The sequence below is a fragment of the Notamacropus eugenii genome, chromosome 6 (assembly GCF_028372415.1).
Source record: "Notamacropus eugenii isolate mMacEug1 chromosome 6, mMacEug1.pri_v2, whole genome shotgun sequence".
NCBI lineage: Eukaryota > Metazoa > Chordata > Mammalia > Diprotodontia > Macropodidae > Notamacropus > Notamacropus eugenii.
Window position 1 is genome coordinate 73,009,062 of NC_092877.1, and position 14,033 is coordinate 73,023,094.

Here is a 14,033-nt window from a genome sequence, read left to right on the forward strand (position 1 = left end):
CATGATAACCAGGATGGGTATCAAAAAAAATCCACTTTTTGAAAAATAACATTTTTTTAAAAGATACTCAATACACACACTACCCCATCCCTGATGGCTCAAAGTACAGAACATAAAGAACTACTTTCCTGAATTTTTGTTGTAGGTAGTTCATAGTGCTCAGTGAGCTCAGAGGAGGAGTATGTTGTGGAACAGGTCTGAAGAAAAACACCAGTTATTCCTTGTTCACCAAGGACATGGAGAATCCCTCTTCTCATAGCTAATCTTACATCACTTCACAGAACACGTTCATTTTCTTGGAGCAAGGACAAGCTCAAAGTGTTAATCTCCTTGCAAACACAAAAACATAAAAGTTCTTTCTGAAAAGATTGTACTTGGACACCTGCACACCTGGGTTTTCAAATGACTAGCCATTTTTTTTTTAAATGGAGTTCTTTAACAAATTAGTTAGCTCTCAAAAGATGGTATGAGTGTTGAAGATATGAGGCAAAAGTACTTTAAATCATCAACTATGTATCATCACTTTGACATTTATGAAATATGGGAACAATTTTCACTGTAGACGTGTGAGCAGTACTGCAGTAGCCTAAAAAAAAAAAAAAACCTATTCTTCCGGCTGACTTGTGAGCCTCGAAAGCTTGTATATGCTCCATGTTACTTTAAGTAGTGTATTTTATTCATCTATAGAGTTTCTCATGGGACCCTTTTTATAGGCCTAGAAGTTAAATTGTGGTGAGAAGTCCTGTTTGCTTTTTGCAGACCTTTTTATAAATTCTAAAGCAGCAAGGCTGTTTATTTTTCCCACATCTGTTTTGTACTCATCCTTTGTGGGGATCCAGTGTTTGCTGGATGCTCCCTTTTGTACTTACTCTGAAATGAGTGGTTTAGTTTGCACTGTTACAATATATGTGTAGAGGCAGAGATTGTTAAATGTTGTACGTTGAATCATACGTTTCACTAATTTGGAGTATCTTTAGATGAAAAGTACTATTGTTTGAATTCTACTTTCTTGACTTAGTTTCCCAACTTTAAAAAACTGTTGGGGAGCTTTTCTGCCTGCTTTTTTTTTGTTTTGATATATATTATTTCCATATTTTTTCCTGAGTAACTTTATCTGCCAGTCTGGTAGAAATATTGCTAGACTAAACTGAAAAAGCTGTAGTCAGTGTTGGAGAAAGATACGCACACAGAACAATCTTGAATAAGGCTTATTCAAAAACCTACCTGTTAAATGGAGAATTGCAAAATGAATGTCTCCGCTCTTTGTAACACATTTAGCGAGTACTGGCAGAATTAGTACATTGGCTTATGGGCAGTTACAACATACACATACACACTTACACACATACCCACACACTTAATGATGATTCTAGGTAGGTGAAGTTTTCAAATTTGATCCCCTAAAAGAGTTCATAGGAGGATCTGGGTGTAGGATTTCATTGGGTCAATGAGATTACCTTCCAAAACTTGGAAAAATCAACTTTCCTTGTCATGTGAAATATGTTCTAAAATTATATACACTTTACTGTGTATCTCCCCTTGCTGTTTCATTAGAGATGTAGCTCTAGAAAGTTATTCAGAATTTTCTGTTGAGTTGCTGAAAAGTAAAATGTAACCCTTAGTTCTGAATATATACATGTGATTTTCATTATTTTTTTCTTTTGTAGTAGTATTATAATAGTATAGTTATGGTATGTAATATGTATGTGTGTGTATAATATGATACATAATAGTATAGTAATGATCATATTGATCATTAGAAAATGAAAATACTTTCAAGGATGGAATTTTTTAGTATTTTATTTGGGTAAAAATACCAATGGAAGAAGCCAGAACAAAAGCAGTCTATATGAAAAAAATGCATGAATCCAGACAGAGAATGAAAGAAAACAAATGATGTACTGTAGCACAGAAAGCCAGCCTTGGAGTGAGGAAGGATTGGGTTCAAGTTCTGCCTCTGAGACATACTGGCTTTGTGACTTACAGACAGCGTCTGTAGTGTCTGAGGCAGCTCTCTAAGACTCTTCTATCTCCTTGGTCTTATCCATGGCAGTTGCTGACTTACATCAATGGAAGTAATTTCAGTATCAGCAGTTCTCCACCCAAAAAAGTCATAGGCCTGGACCAAGAAAGAAGATGAACAAAATAAAGCACTTTTTTATGCTTCTCCATCCAGTGGTAAAAGGGGAAACTTTTTCCAAAGCAGTTCAGAAATGCTCGTGGATATATTTCTTAAACATTGTCAGAATTTTAAGAAATCTAAGAATTAATAATTAAGCAGTAATTAAAACTGCAAGAGGAAATAAAACAGACAAAAACTTGCAGCTTTCTTTCATATTTTTTTCTCATAAAGAGGAAGTTAGAAATGTGAATTATGGGAATGTAGTAACTTTTAATTTTATATTTCGAACAAAGCTAAGGTCAGAAAGGAAATGTGTATTAGAAGCCATTTGAATATGCATGTCAAACTAGCAGGAGCAGTTGGCAAGAAAGAGTTAAAAGACTGTTAGGCAGCATCTCAGAGGCTGACCAGTAAGATGTCTCACAGTGAGTAACATACTCAAGGATGGCACAATGAAGATCAAGAAATTATTGAGCTTTCTAATTTCTCCTATTGGACTAGGGCAAAATATTTCCTTCTTTCCTTTATGTTGGAGAAAGATCTGGAAAAGGCATGTTGCATACATGTGCAGACACAATGAATAGCCATCACCAGAGCTATGAATCAGTCATGGCATGTACATGATATGGCACTAGAGTGTTTAGGAGGCAGAAGGGAAATGAATCAGTGCCATGCATGAGGGCATAATTCCATGCCATTTACTGAACTGGGATGTCAGGATGTCATTTTCCATCTTTATACATCTTGCCTTCTGCATAATTGAGTGTGAGTGCTCTGAACAATGGATAATTGACCCACCTGGTTTGATTAAATGGAACTCCTGTAGGTTTCTATTTGTTAGCGTACATTCCCCTTGCCGATGCCGTTAGATCATTCTGTGCTGTTTCATTGTTCTGTGGCAGTCTAATTTTAAACTTCACTGATTCATTTAAAGTGGAGGGTGTCTTTTGACTCAGTCATGCCTAGGATTTAGCAGAGATGTATTTACTGTTATAGATAATGTAGTTTTGTTGTCATGCTATAAATTGGCTACTCAAATATTCATTATCTTGAAAGCATTGAGAGGTGTTTTGTTTTGGGTTTTTGTTTTGTTTCTTACAAACATTAGGGGATAGAACATACCAAAAGGATAGGGGGAATAATTACAGACAGTTGTTATTCCAAAAATTCAATCAAGAGAACAGCCATAGTTATTGATCCCCTAAGTCTACATTTTAATCTTTATGAGCATGTCCTGCACACATAGTGAGGGTATCCTTGATGAATACAGACTTTTGCAAAGGATTCTCCACTGCTGACTGCATCTTTAGACATGATTGACCAAAAGCTGCCAAGAATGCAAGACCTCGTTATGTTTTAGCGTTCATTGGTCACATAAAAAATTTGATGAAGTAAATGAAAATGTCTCATATATCTATGTATATTTATGCATGTGTGTGTGTTTGTGTATATATGTATGTAATGTGTGTCTATATATGAACATATATATGTGATAGTATAAAATTTCATAGGTAAAACTAGAGAGATGACTATGTTTAATTATCTATTATTATCAAATGAGGATTAAAACAGGGAGTTTGACACTTTCCTGAAAGATGTCCTCCCCACACTCAAAACGCAGAGAGATTATATGAATAAGGAAGCTCATCTAATGTATCTTTTCATGGATGATATTGTATTAATTGCTTCAAACTCCAGAACATGTTAGGCCCTCCTCAATGAAATACATAATTACTTAAAAGTGATTGAATTAATAGTTGAGAGAGAGAGGAAAACTGGGTAAAAATATGCTTGTTGTACAGACTTTGACAAGATGGCTTGTCCAACCAAATTGATATACTCAGTATCAAATAATAAAAAATAAAGAACAGTTGTGCCCAGAATTGAAAAAATAGCAAGAGAATGTGTTGGATTGCATTTGGGAAATTACACAATGCTTTCAATAATCCTAAACTGTTCCCCAACAAAAACAAATGCACACACAAAAATAGAACAAAAACATTCTCCCAGCAATGTTCTATGTCTGGGAATCATGGAATGCCTTGGTGACTGAATAACAGTAACAGCTAACAAGTATATAACTCTTTGAGTTTTGCAAAGTGTTTTAAAAATATGAGCTCATTCTAATCCTTAAAACAACCATGGGAGGTAGGTGTTGTTATCATTATCCCCAATTTGCAGATGAGAAAAAAGTGAGGCTGACAGATTAAATCATTTGCCCAGGGTCACATAGCTAGTGAGTGTCTAAGGTCGAATTTTAATTCAGATCTCCCTGACTCCAGGTTTATTACCACCTAGCTGTCTCTGAAGAATCCAAGTTGAAAAAAGTTCCAAAAGGCAATCAACAGAAACATGGTAGCCACAATTAGGCCACAGCATATTTCTAGTGTTAACAAGAAATGACATAAGGGAAACATGTCTTTGGGAAAAATAAAGAGCTGGTTATGTGACAGCAAAAAGAGATAGTAGATTAATAGACTAGGTACATGTGTTGGTACTTATGAAATATTTTTAAAAATGGTGAAAAGTCTACCACATCTTGAGAGAAACCTCTGTGGAGGATTTGTAGGAGAATATGGTTTAGATGTCAACAGGATAAAAACCATGACTAGATTGCCATCTGCTCTGATGGATAAAATAAATGGATGTACTCACAGAAGCATTGAAGTATACTAAAATAAGATCTCATCAGAATCTTTGCCCTTAATAAAGGATCTGTATTTTTTACACATATTTTAATCCTTAAGATAATGTTTTCATCACTTCGTATTTCTCACTTGCTTGAAGTCTCCGTGTTGCAATGACTTTACACTGTATGTTGCTAAATATTAAGTATCAAATTATTCAGTTGTTTCTGAATATTATGTGCTTATAGCTATAAACATATTGAAGCCAGTGGTAGCAGACAAGAGAAGGGGCCCAAAATATAGTGGTAGGAAAAAAAGGATAATGGTTGTCATTAAATTCTATTGAAAATATATCTACGATGGCACCCATGGTCTCGCATCAATTCTGAGGTCGATTTTCCTTTCTAATGAATCTTAATGTTGAAATCTGTAGTGCTTGACTAGAGGAAAGACGTGAAAGATTTTTTAAAATCAAATCTTCAGTAAATGCAATGGGATTATAATTTTAAACTGCCTAAGTTGTGGAGAAACATGTTTTAATGTAAACATTTTCTATTTCCTTTCAGTCTAGGATAGGCTCTGATTCTGCCTCAGATAATTATTAGCTAGTGACATAGGGCAAGTCATTTAACCTGTTTCAGCCTCAGTTTCCTCATCTATAAAAAAAGGACTTGATTACTTCTGAGGAATCTTACACCTTTAATTCTGTGATCCAATGAGCTTTCCATTTTGGGTAATTCAGATGTGACGTGAAGACAGAAAACTATGTATAAAGGCACTATGAAGATTTGCTCCCCTCTTTGGATAATCCATTCATGCTTAGGATTATATACATAGCTCCTGTTATCTGAGATTACTTACTTAGTCATCCTAAACACTCTAAAAATTTTACCAGTTGGAGAAGAATCCAGACTTGAAAAGTCTCCTGGAAAAGCAAGTACTCCTGAAAATGTTAAAGGGTGACTATTAGTTATACTTCAGATTAGTTAGATTTGTCCGATTGAGTCCTTCCTAATGGCTAGCTGAGATAATATTGGAACATCATGAACCCCAGGGAAGAACACGCCTAGGAGAGCTGGTAAAATGTAGAGTTGTGGGCTTCTGGATGATAATGGAAGGAAAAGAGCACTCGAGGCAGTGTGGGCAGCAGGTAGAGAAGTGAAGCTGCTGGGGGTGAAACAGGATCAAAGAAGGGAAAATGGGAGAAAGATGAAGAAAACTTATACATCTTTGAAACTTTTTCAGGGTTATCTTTCTATGAATTATACCTCTTTAAGACACAATTTTACTCAGTAAAGAAGAAATCCAAAGGATTCCTAGGGAGTTTCCTTGAAAGTGCCTCCTTAATATTAGTGAATATTTGCATACTTTGAGGGGAATGGTGAATCTCTTTAATGCTTTATTAGGGGGAAATTCTATTGTCTTCCTCCAGTTCCTCAGAGTGGTGTGGAGGTAACATTCTTGAAGGCTAGACAAACAGAAGGGAAATTCCTCTAAGAAGTTTGTGCTGCCTACCAAGCTGGAGAAACCTCCAACATAGACCATCTTTTGTGTTTAAAATTGTCAGATGCTATATTTTCAAATCCTCAACATGGTGGGTATGAAAAAGAGAAGGGATCTAGAATGGTCAATTGTTCTACAATTTTTATGTTAACCGTAGGGTTAAGCTTTAGATCTGGAAAGGACCTCAGAGACTACCAAGTCTTAAATATCTAATAAGGAAATTCAGGCCCAAAGCAGGGTTAAGTGACATGCACAAGGTCATACAGGCAGCAAATTTCAGAAGAATGATTAGAACTCAACTTCTCTCCACTAGAGTATATCACTTACATTATAATTTCTTTCAAACTTTTCATCACCAATAAACACTTAAAAACATGAAGCATCATTGTTATGTATGGCTGCATTTTGTAGTTATTAACTTAAAGCACAATGAAAATCATACCTATTTTCTATTTCATCATTAAATCTAAAAGTTGGAAGGGCCTTCCTGTCTCCTATCTTATGCTATAACCTCTGTTAGGATATTCTGGTAGATCATCATCTAATTTATTTCTTGAATACATCCAGTGATGGATATTTCATTGCCTTTCAAGGCTGATTTTTAGGTTTCTTTCTTTTGGATCTGTTGCTGTCATCTGGAGCTATCCAGGACATGTCTAGACCTGTTTCGAAGACAGATTTCCAAATAATTGAAGACCATGATCATGTTCTGCCAAAGACTTCCTTTCTTCAAGCTAAACATCTTCAATTCCTTCATATGCTGATTTCTAGATCCTTCAACATCCTAGCCATTTTTCTCTTCACTTTTTAAAAAAAAAATTGTTGATCTTTGTTTAAGAAAAGTATGTGCATGGGAATAAGGTCAGTGGTCTTTAATGAAATGTTAAATTGCAGATTTGAAGTTCACAGAATTGGAAAATGACTAAATTTTGGCCAAGTTTGTCTATTTTTTTGCAAATACACGTGGATGAACTGGGTGTAGTTATATAATTCCACAGCATTAGGACTTAAGTGGCACTGAATTTAAATGTATTTGAGATCAATTCCTTCTGATATTTTAAAATCCCATTATACCTTTCAATCAGTACCAAAATCTATAGATTTGAGCTGCAGATCAAAGTCAGAAATAAAAATTTGATTTATATTACTTAGGAGAATGGTACTCAAAATGTGTACCATAAAATTCTAAGTGTTATTTTATTGCAGCTAAAAGAACTTTATTTTAAATAATCTTGTTTAATATAAATTTGCTTTCCCAGCATGTGTAGTGTAAGTATAGTATTCACAAAGTAAAACAAAATCATATATGACATATAACATACTAAGCTCAAAACATGTCAGACCTTGAACTCGCCAAGAACTCAACAAAACCAGCTGCTCATTTTGAAGGGAAACTTCCCAGGCTCAGTTCTCTCAACTCTCCCTTAGGGTACCAACTTAATTGCTCAGTGTACCAGGATTCCTCATGACAAAGTATAGTGTGATATGAAACCCTTCCCTTCCCCTCCCCTATCCCCACCCAAAACTTAAGAACAGCTCGTTTAGAAATTGACCCCTTTGGGATCATTTTAAGACCTGAGTGATTGTGACGCTACTGTGTTGATGCTGCTGGGGTTCAATACTGTTGACCCCTTGTTCATTTGTTTTTAATTTTCTTGACACCTGAACGTGAATGGAGGAGCAGACATCTTAGACAATGCTCGGTTCGTCTCTGTGTTCCCTAATTAAAAGATAGGCACTTTACGTGCAAAGTGAACTTTTTTTTAAAGTTTATGTTATTTATGGCTACAGAAGTAAATGAAATGCAGTTGATGAGGGGAGTCATTGAGGCAGAGGTATGCTGGAGGATTGTGAAATTTTTAACATGAATATTTGTACCTTCTAAATTGGCAAATGCTACAAATGAAAGCTTTTGCTTTCTTGTTTTGTTTGTTGTCTAGACTTAAGAAAGTCATGGAGGAAATGTCAGTAGAGCAGATGAAACTTAAAATTATGTTGTGCTTACAGTTCTTTTGTTGAAGAGACAGCTGTCAGATATTTCCCAGCATATTCTTACATTAAGGAGACCTTGACTGGAATCTGACTTTTGGTAGCCTTTGTTTCTCTGCTTATTTCCATAGATTGTTAGATAGATTTCCATAGATTTCCATCATAAGATTTAAAAATTAATTCTCACTAATGGTTGCCTCATATAAACTGAGTATAGTTTTACGCAATGGAAATATATTTTTAAAAGACACACAACAAAAAGTACATCAGATTTTTAATTTGGAATGCTTGAATTCTCCTGAATATTATTCATATCTTTCTTAAAATATAGAATGAGCTATCATAATACAAAGTCACTGTTTCATTGTTATATTTTATCTGTAGCATAAATTTTATTTTTGTTTTTGTTTTCTGTTTTTCTCCAAAGGCGTTTAAACAAAAATAACCTTCAGCTGTTTCCTGAGTTGCTGTTTCTTGGGACTTCGAAGTTATACAGGCTGTAAGTAGACACAGTTATTGTTGCTTTGGGTAGTACCTTGCATTTTATTAAATGTACTTTGAGGCCATTAACTTTGCTTTCTTGGAATCTGTCCACTGATAGGTTTCTGCATTTTCAGTTCTGCTTTGGGTTTTTTTCCTCCTTTGGAAGTTATATGACTAGTCTTTGTTGATTTCAGTTATTTTTTAAGTTAGTCTACAATGGTGTATTTGCATATCAGTTACAATATAATTGAATAAATATAGTCGTGTCCGCTGTCGAACTTTCTTTTACACTTCTGTCTCTTGAAGTCTTTGAATTGATCTCTGACTGGAAGGTAGCTAAATTTTATCCTCATGTATTTCATTTTTGTTGGAGCATAGAAGTTTAAGAGGAAATTGGTGAGACTATTTTTTGTAGTTGGGGGTTCATAATTTTGTTTTGAAGACATCATTCTGTGTTCAAATAGTGATCCTTGTTGGTGTGAAATGTTAGTATAGTATATGTGTGAAAATGGATCTTAATTAAAATTTTTTGTCATGATAAACTGTGTGAATAAGCCAAACTGTGTGAATGGCTTGGGAGAATTTGAATTTTTGCAGCATTTAAAAATTGTTGAAAGCATAAACTGCAAGAAAGGGTTTGTTTAGGAAAACCTCATAATTTGAATATCAAACCAAATATTGTTTAGCTTTCCCTAGGTAGCAATTTTGCCAAATAATTACCCTAGTTGTTAATGGATCTGTTATTTTTTTCAGTGTGAGCGTTTTCTATGCCAATCAAAATTGTACTTTTCTATGAGTTATTAGTAAGCTTTGAACATTCTTGTAGCTAGAAAATAATGGCATTACCCTCCAGCCAATTGAAGGATGAGTTCCTCCATGTTTATCTAGGATGGTCCTTAAATAACAGTCACAGTCTCTTTCAGGCTTATGATCAATACCTTTGCATTGTAGACCTAACAAACCATTCACTGTGCTGAGTGAAACTTTGGTTACCTCCATCTCATAGTGAGAAATAGGAGGACTTTTGTGGAGGATGAAATAACAATAATCCCCACACAATAAAAAGAAATCACTCTGAAATTTTAAAACATGAAATTCTTCTGATCGTAGATGTGTAGCATAAGAATGTGGGGTAAGTTCACTGAAGGTATTATAATTATGAATAATAAAATATTATTCTTTATAAATATGAAAATACCTTTTGGGGGATGCATGGGATGTTTGAATATTTCGGATAACCTTAAGGGAGCATTTGGATTTCTTTGGAGCTAGGCAGAAGTGACCCTACCATTTCAGGGTTACCACAGCTATCCCAGAAGCAGGAGGACTTAATCATTTCTTTACTTCCCCAACCTTGCTTGCTTCCTTGTTTTGTTGTGTTTGGTTACATGCCTTAATTCATTCTTTCCTATAATTTGAGAAAAAGTTATATCCAACTGCAATTCCTTGTCTTCGCTCCAAATTCTAACTTTTTTTGCTACCATTTAGGAAAGACGGTGAAATATTTGTCAAAAAGTGCTAGCTTTTTTGGACTCTATAGGACTAAATGCTTCTGCAGGCTAATTTAATCTATTTATTTAATGAAATTGACTTATTTTAAATAAGTAAAGGAAAACAAAATCTCTTGAGAATCAACTTTTTCTTGTACAATATCTTTTGGTAGAGAGCACTGTGAAAAAAGGATGGCGGTCTGGAGGATGTAGTTTGTTGTAAGATTTTAGTCCTTTTATACATGAATATATTTATAAAATTTGTGAATGGGAGGGGCAAAATGGTTTTGATTAAAGTGTACTGACTGCTGAGAATTTTAGAGACTTTGGAGATTTTGGAAATTTATCTTAAAGCCTAGTTAATTTGCATTGGTTTCAATGTTAGCATATGGTTTCACATAGAGTATTTTATGAGTCCGATCTAAAATTGGTGTTGAAAACTGTTTAGTACAGGGGAGGGAAGATGAAAGTCTACAGGAGTTCTTTATTGAGAAGGTAGGACCTGAGCTGGGCCATAAAGGAAGTGCAGCATTGAAATGGTAAAGAGGCAGGAATTTTGGAGCATTTCCAGATAGAGGAAGCCACATTGACAAAGGTATATTTTTTGGATGGTAGCAGTAAGAGATAGATCTCCTTGAACTGGTTAGCCCTTCATTCATTCATTCATCATATAAATAGTTCATAGTATGTATATATAATTGCACTAAATATTGGAGAAGACAAAGTTTGTGGAGTAAGGGATGAGGGTGTGTATGTAAAGCCTTTTGTAACCCATTATTAACATACCATATATATATATATGTAAGCTATTTTTATTATTGTAGTTTAAGAAGTGGCAGTTGATAAAAAGTCTTGATTACTGCTATTTTATGAAATCAATTTATTAAGCATTGTTTTAGATACTTTGGCCATTTTCAACTTGAAATTTTACGCCTAAGAGACTAGATTACTAGGAACTACAGTATTCTCATTTCAGAAAGCTGTTTCTGAACTTTAATAATAATTATCTCTTGCAAAATTTAGACAGTTTGAGTGGTTTGTAGTACATATCATTAATACAGTGACAAGTGGGAACTTCTCTTTTCTATAAGAAGACAATTGGTATCTCAAACTTGGGTCTTCTGGGTGATGACCAATAAGAATTGGTTTATCATCATCATTAACAAGGATTTATCCAATGGGTATCCTGCTTAGTATAATCATTCAAAGTAAGCAAAGTAAACAGGCAATAACAATTCATATTTTTACAGTATTTTAGGATTGACTAAGCCCCAGTAGTACCTGTGTAAAGAAGGTGCTAGGTAAAGATTCCTCTCCAGAAATTCAAATTTAAACTTATGCGATATGGACACTGCAACCTTATGAATATGTTCCTGATATTTTTTATTTTCAAATGAATATTTCTTCAGGTGTGGTGCAAAATGACAGTAGCTGATAAAGAGCTTTTCCTGTAGTATTCATTTATTCTGACCAAGGATAATTAGATGAATATATAAAAAGCAGACTTGTACGTGAATTCTCTAGTCTAGTCAAGTTGCTTATTTAGAGGAATTTTGTCCAACTCAAAAATTCCAACTAAGAAATTCTTTAGTACTTGGTTATATACGGTCAATTGGCATAATGCTTTAGTTAATTAATTTAATGTTAACAGTTTTCCAATTTAGTAATATTTCTGCTTTTGAGGAATTATCAATTAAAAATGTTAATCCATTTCATATGTTTTTAGAGACCGTTTGCACTTCTTCCATTGTGAGTTTAGCTATTAAAAAAAAAAAGCTAATTGAATGGAGCTCACATTCTATAAACTTTCTTTGAGCTTCTGTGAAGAATGCTCACCATTTGACTGAGTCCCTACTGTAAATGAGATGCCAGGTGAAGAAGCCCATATGCTCATTGTGTAGCCTAACTGCAATATAAAAGAAAAAGAGGGTACACTGTATATGAATTATGATTAGACATGGTTGGTTGCCGCCAGCGGCCAACTATGCTTTCCCTTTGCTGTCTGCTCCAATTTCTCTTTGGACGGGTTGAGAGAGCACTACATGTTCAGGTCAAGATGTTGCTCAGAAATAGTAGTACAGTTGCAGCTGTGTTTGTTGGAGCAGGAGACTAGTTTAAATAGCATTACCATTTATCCAGTCCATTAACAGAACTCTGTAAAATAATACCAACTCTGCATAAACTACAGGACAGTGTAATAAAATTACAAGCACTTGTTGACAGATGGGAAGTGTAAGTAAAGGAAAGTGATAGGTTGAGGAGTTTAAAAGAGACAGTACATAATTTTCTCAGCTCAACTAGATACCCCACACCCTCCCTTACCTCCCATCCCACCCCATCGAAAGCACCCACACTTATTTCTATTGTGTTCTTCTGAGTGGGAAAAATCATTTTCAAAGCAACCTGAAGATCGTTATAACCAAGATTACATTTCCATTGTGGACTGAGAGAGTTAGGTGTGCTTTTCTCTTTCTTGGCCATTGATTGTTACACATGGCTAGTATCTGTGAGTCCGTACATTCAGTAGATTCTTCTTACCTACCTATCATGTGTAAGGTACATAGTTTAGTGGGTGAACAGATGCTCATTCACATAATTCGATTACTTGAAATTTGATTTACTGACAAGCAATTCACACTTTCAGGTTGAGTTTTCAACTACAAATCCTGGCTTGTTAGAGAGGAATTTCAGTTGGTGGTGCTGTGGTTAGCCTTTTGGGTTACACAGATTTGTTTTGTGGGTTTTAGTTTATTTTTTGAGCATTATTATACTTGCCCAGCCTTCTGACATAAACTGAAATTTCCAAAGCCCTGCTTTGTAAGTCTTTTTCCCTCTACCACTACAGAAGGGGCATAGGTACCACATATATCCAAGTGATTCACTATTCAGTTTTTTTCAAATCTCTTTTGTGGAAGTTTTTTCTTCCTATTTGCAAGAGGAGTTTATAGTTTGCAGGTACTTAGATATTCATTACTTGGAATTTGTACGTCATTATCAATAGTAACTATCTTAAAAAGCCTAGGGAATGCTTAACTGAAACACATATTTCTAACTTTTAAATTTTTCTCTTAAGACACCACTTCTTAGTTGCTATTTACTACAGGATAAATATCAATATAAGAACTTGTACTTTTTAATCTTTCTCAATATGTATTTTTGATATCTTATGGCATCTATGTGTAAAAAATACAATGTGACTTTTTCCTTGAGAAACTTTTAAAAATAACTTGATAGAAACAGAAACTTTAGTAAAGAAGGATTTATTTCTTAAATCTCTGTCACTTTCAGTGTGTTCAAGTTTATTGAACTAACATTAAACCCCAGAAATCATTCTAGATAATGGAAAACTAAATTAAATGGTTAGGAGAAAAAAAAACCTACCAGATTAATTACCTGTTTTACCCCCTTAGGGTTTTCTAAACACTGAAGTGTTTTGAGAGATACAACAGGGTGCACAAAACCACAGTGTTTTTTTTTTTTACATAAAAATATACCATTATTTAATCTAATTATATTAAAAAAAAAACCCTCTAACTCCCCAAACAGTTCCCTCATGTCAATTTAGTTACTTAAAATCCTTGTAGTATAGAATAAAAGCAGAGTACTGCATGGGGAGCCCTTGCAAAAATTCCTCTTGAATTAATTTCTGCCAGCTATGATTAAAGTGTGTGGTACTAGATGTGTCAGATACCATAGTTCCCTGCTTCATTTTACTCTTGGCCTGTTTGGCCCCTGCCACAATAAATCCAACAACGGTTAGGCAGGAATTGCAGGTTACAGTTGCTACGGTTACCGTTGTCCGGCCAGATCGACATCATT

General features: G+C 34.6%; 1 protein-coding gene across 2 annotated transcripts in view; it reads left to right on the top strand.

Annotated features, from left to right (window-relative positions):
* The window catches only part of SLIT2 (slit guidance ligand 2), a 394,889-nt gene that overhangs the window by 11,408 nt on the left and 369,448 nt on the right, over positions 1-14,033 (top strand). For both annotated transcript variants that reach the window (XM_072622130.1, XM_072622131.1), the window contains exon 4: positions 8,669-8,740. In XM_072622130.1, the coding sequence (XP_072478231.1) occupies positions 8,669-8,740 (72 nt within the window). The remainder of the gene's footprint in view (positions 1-8,668; positions 8,741-14,033) is intronic.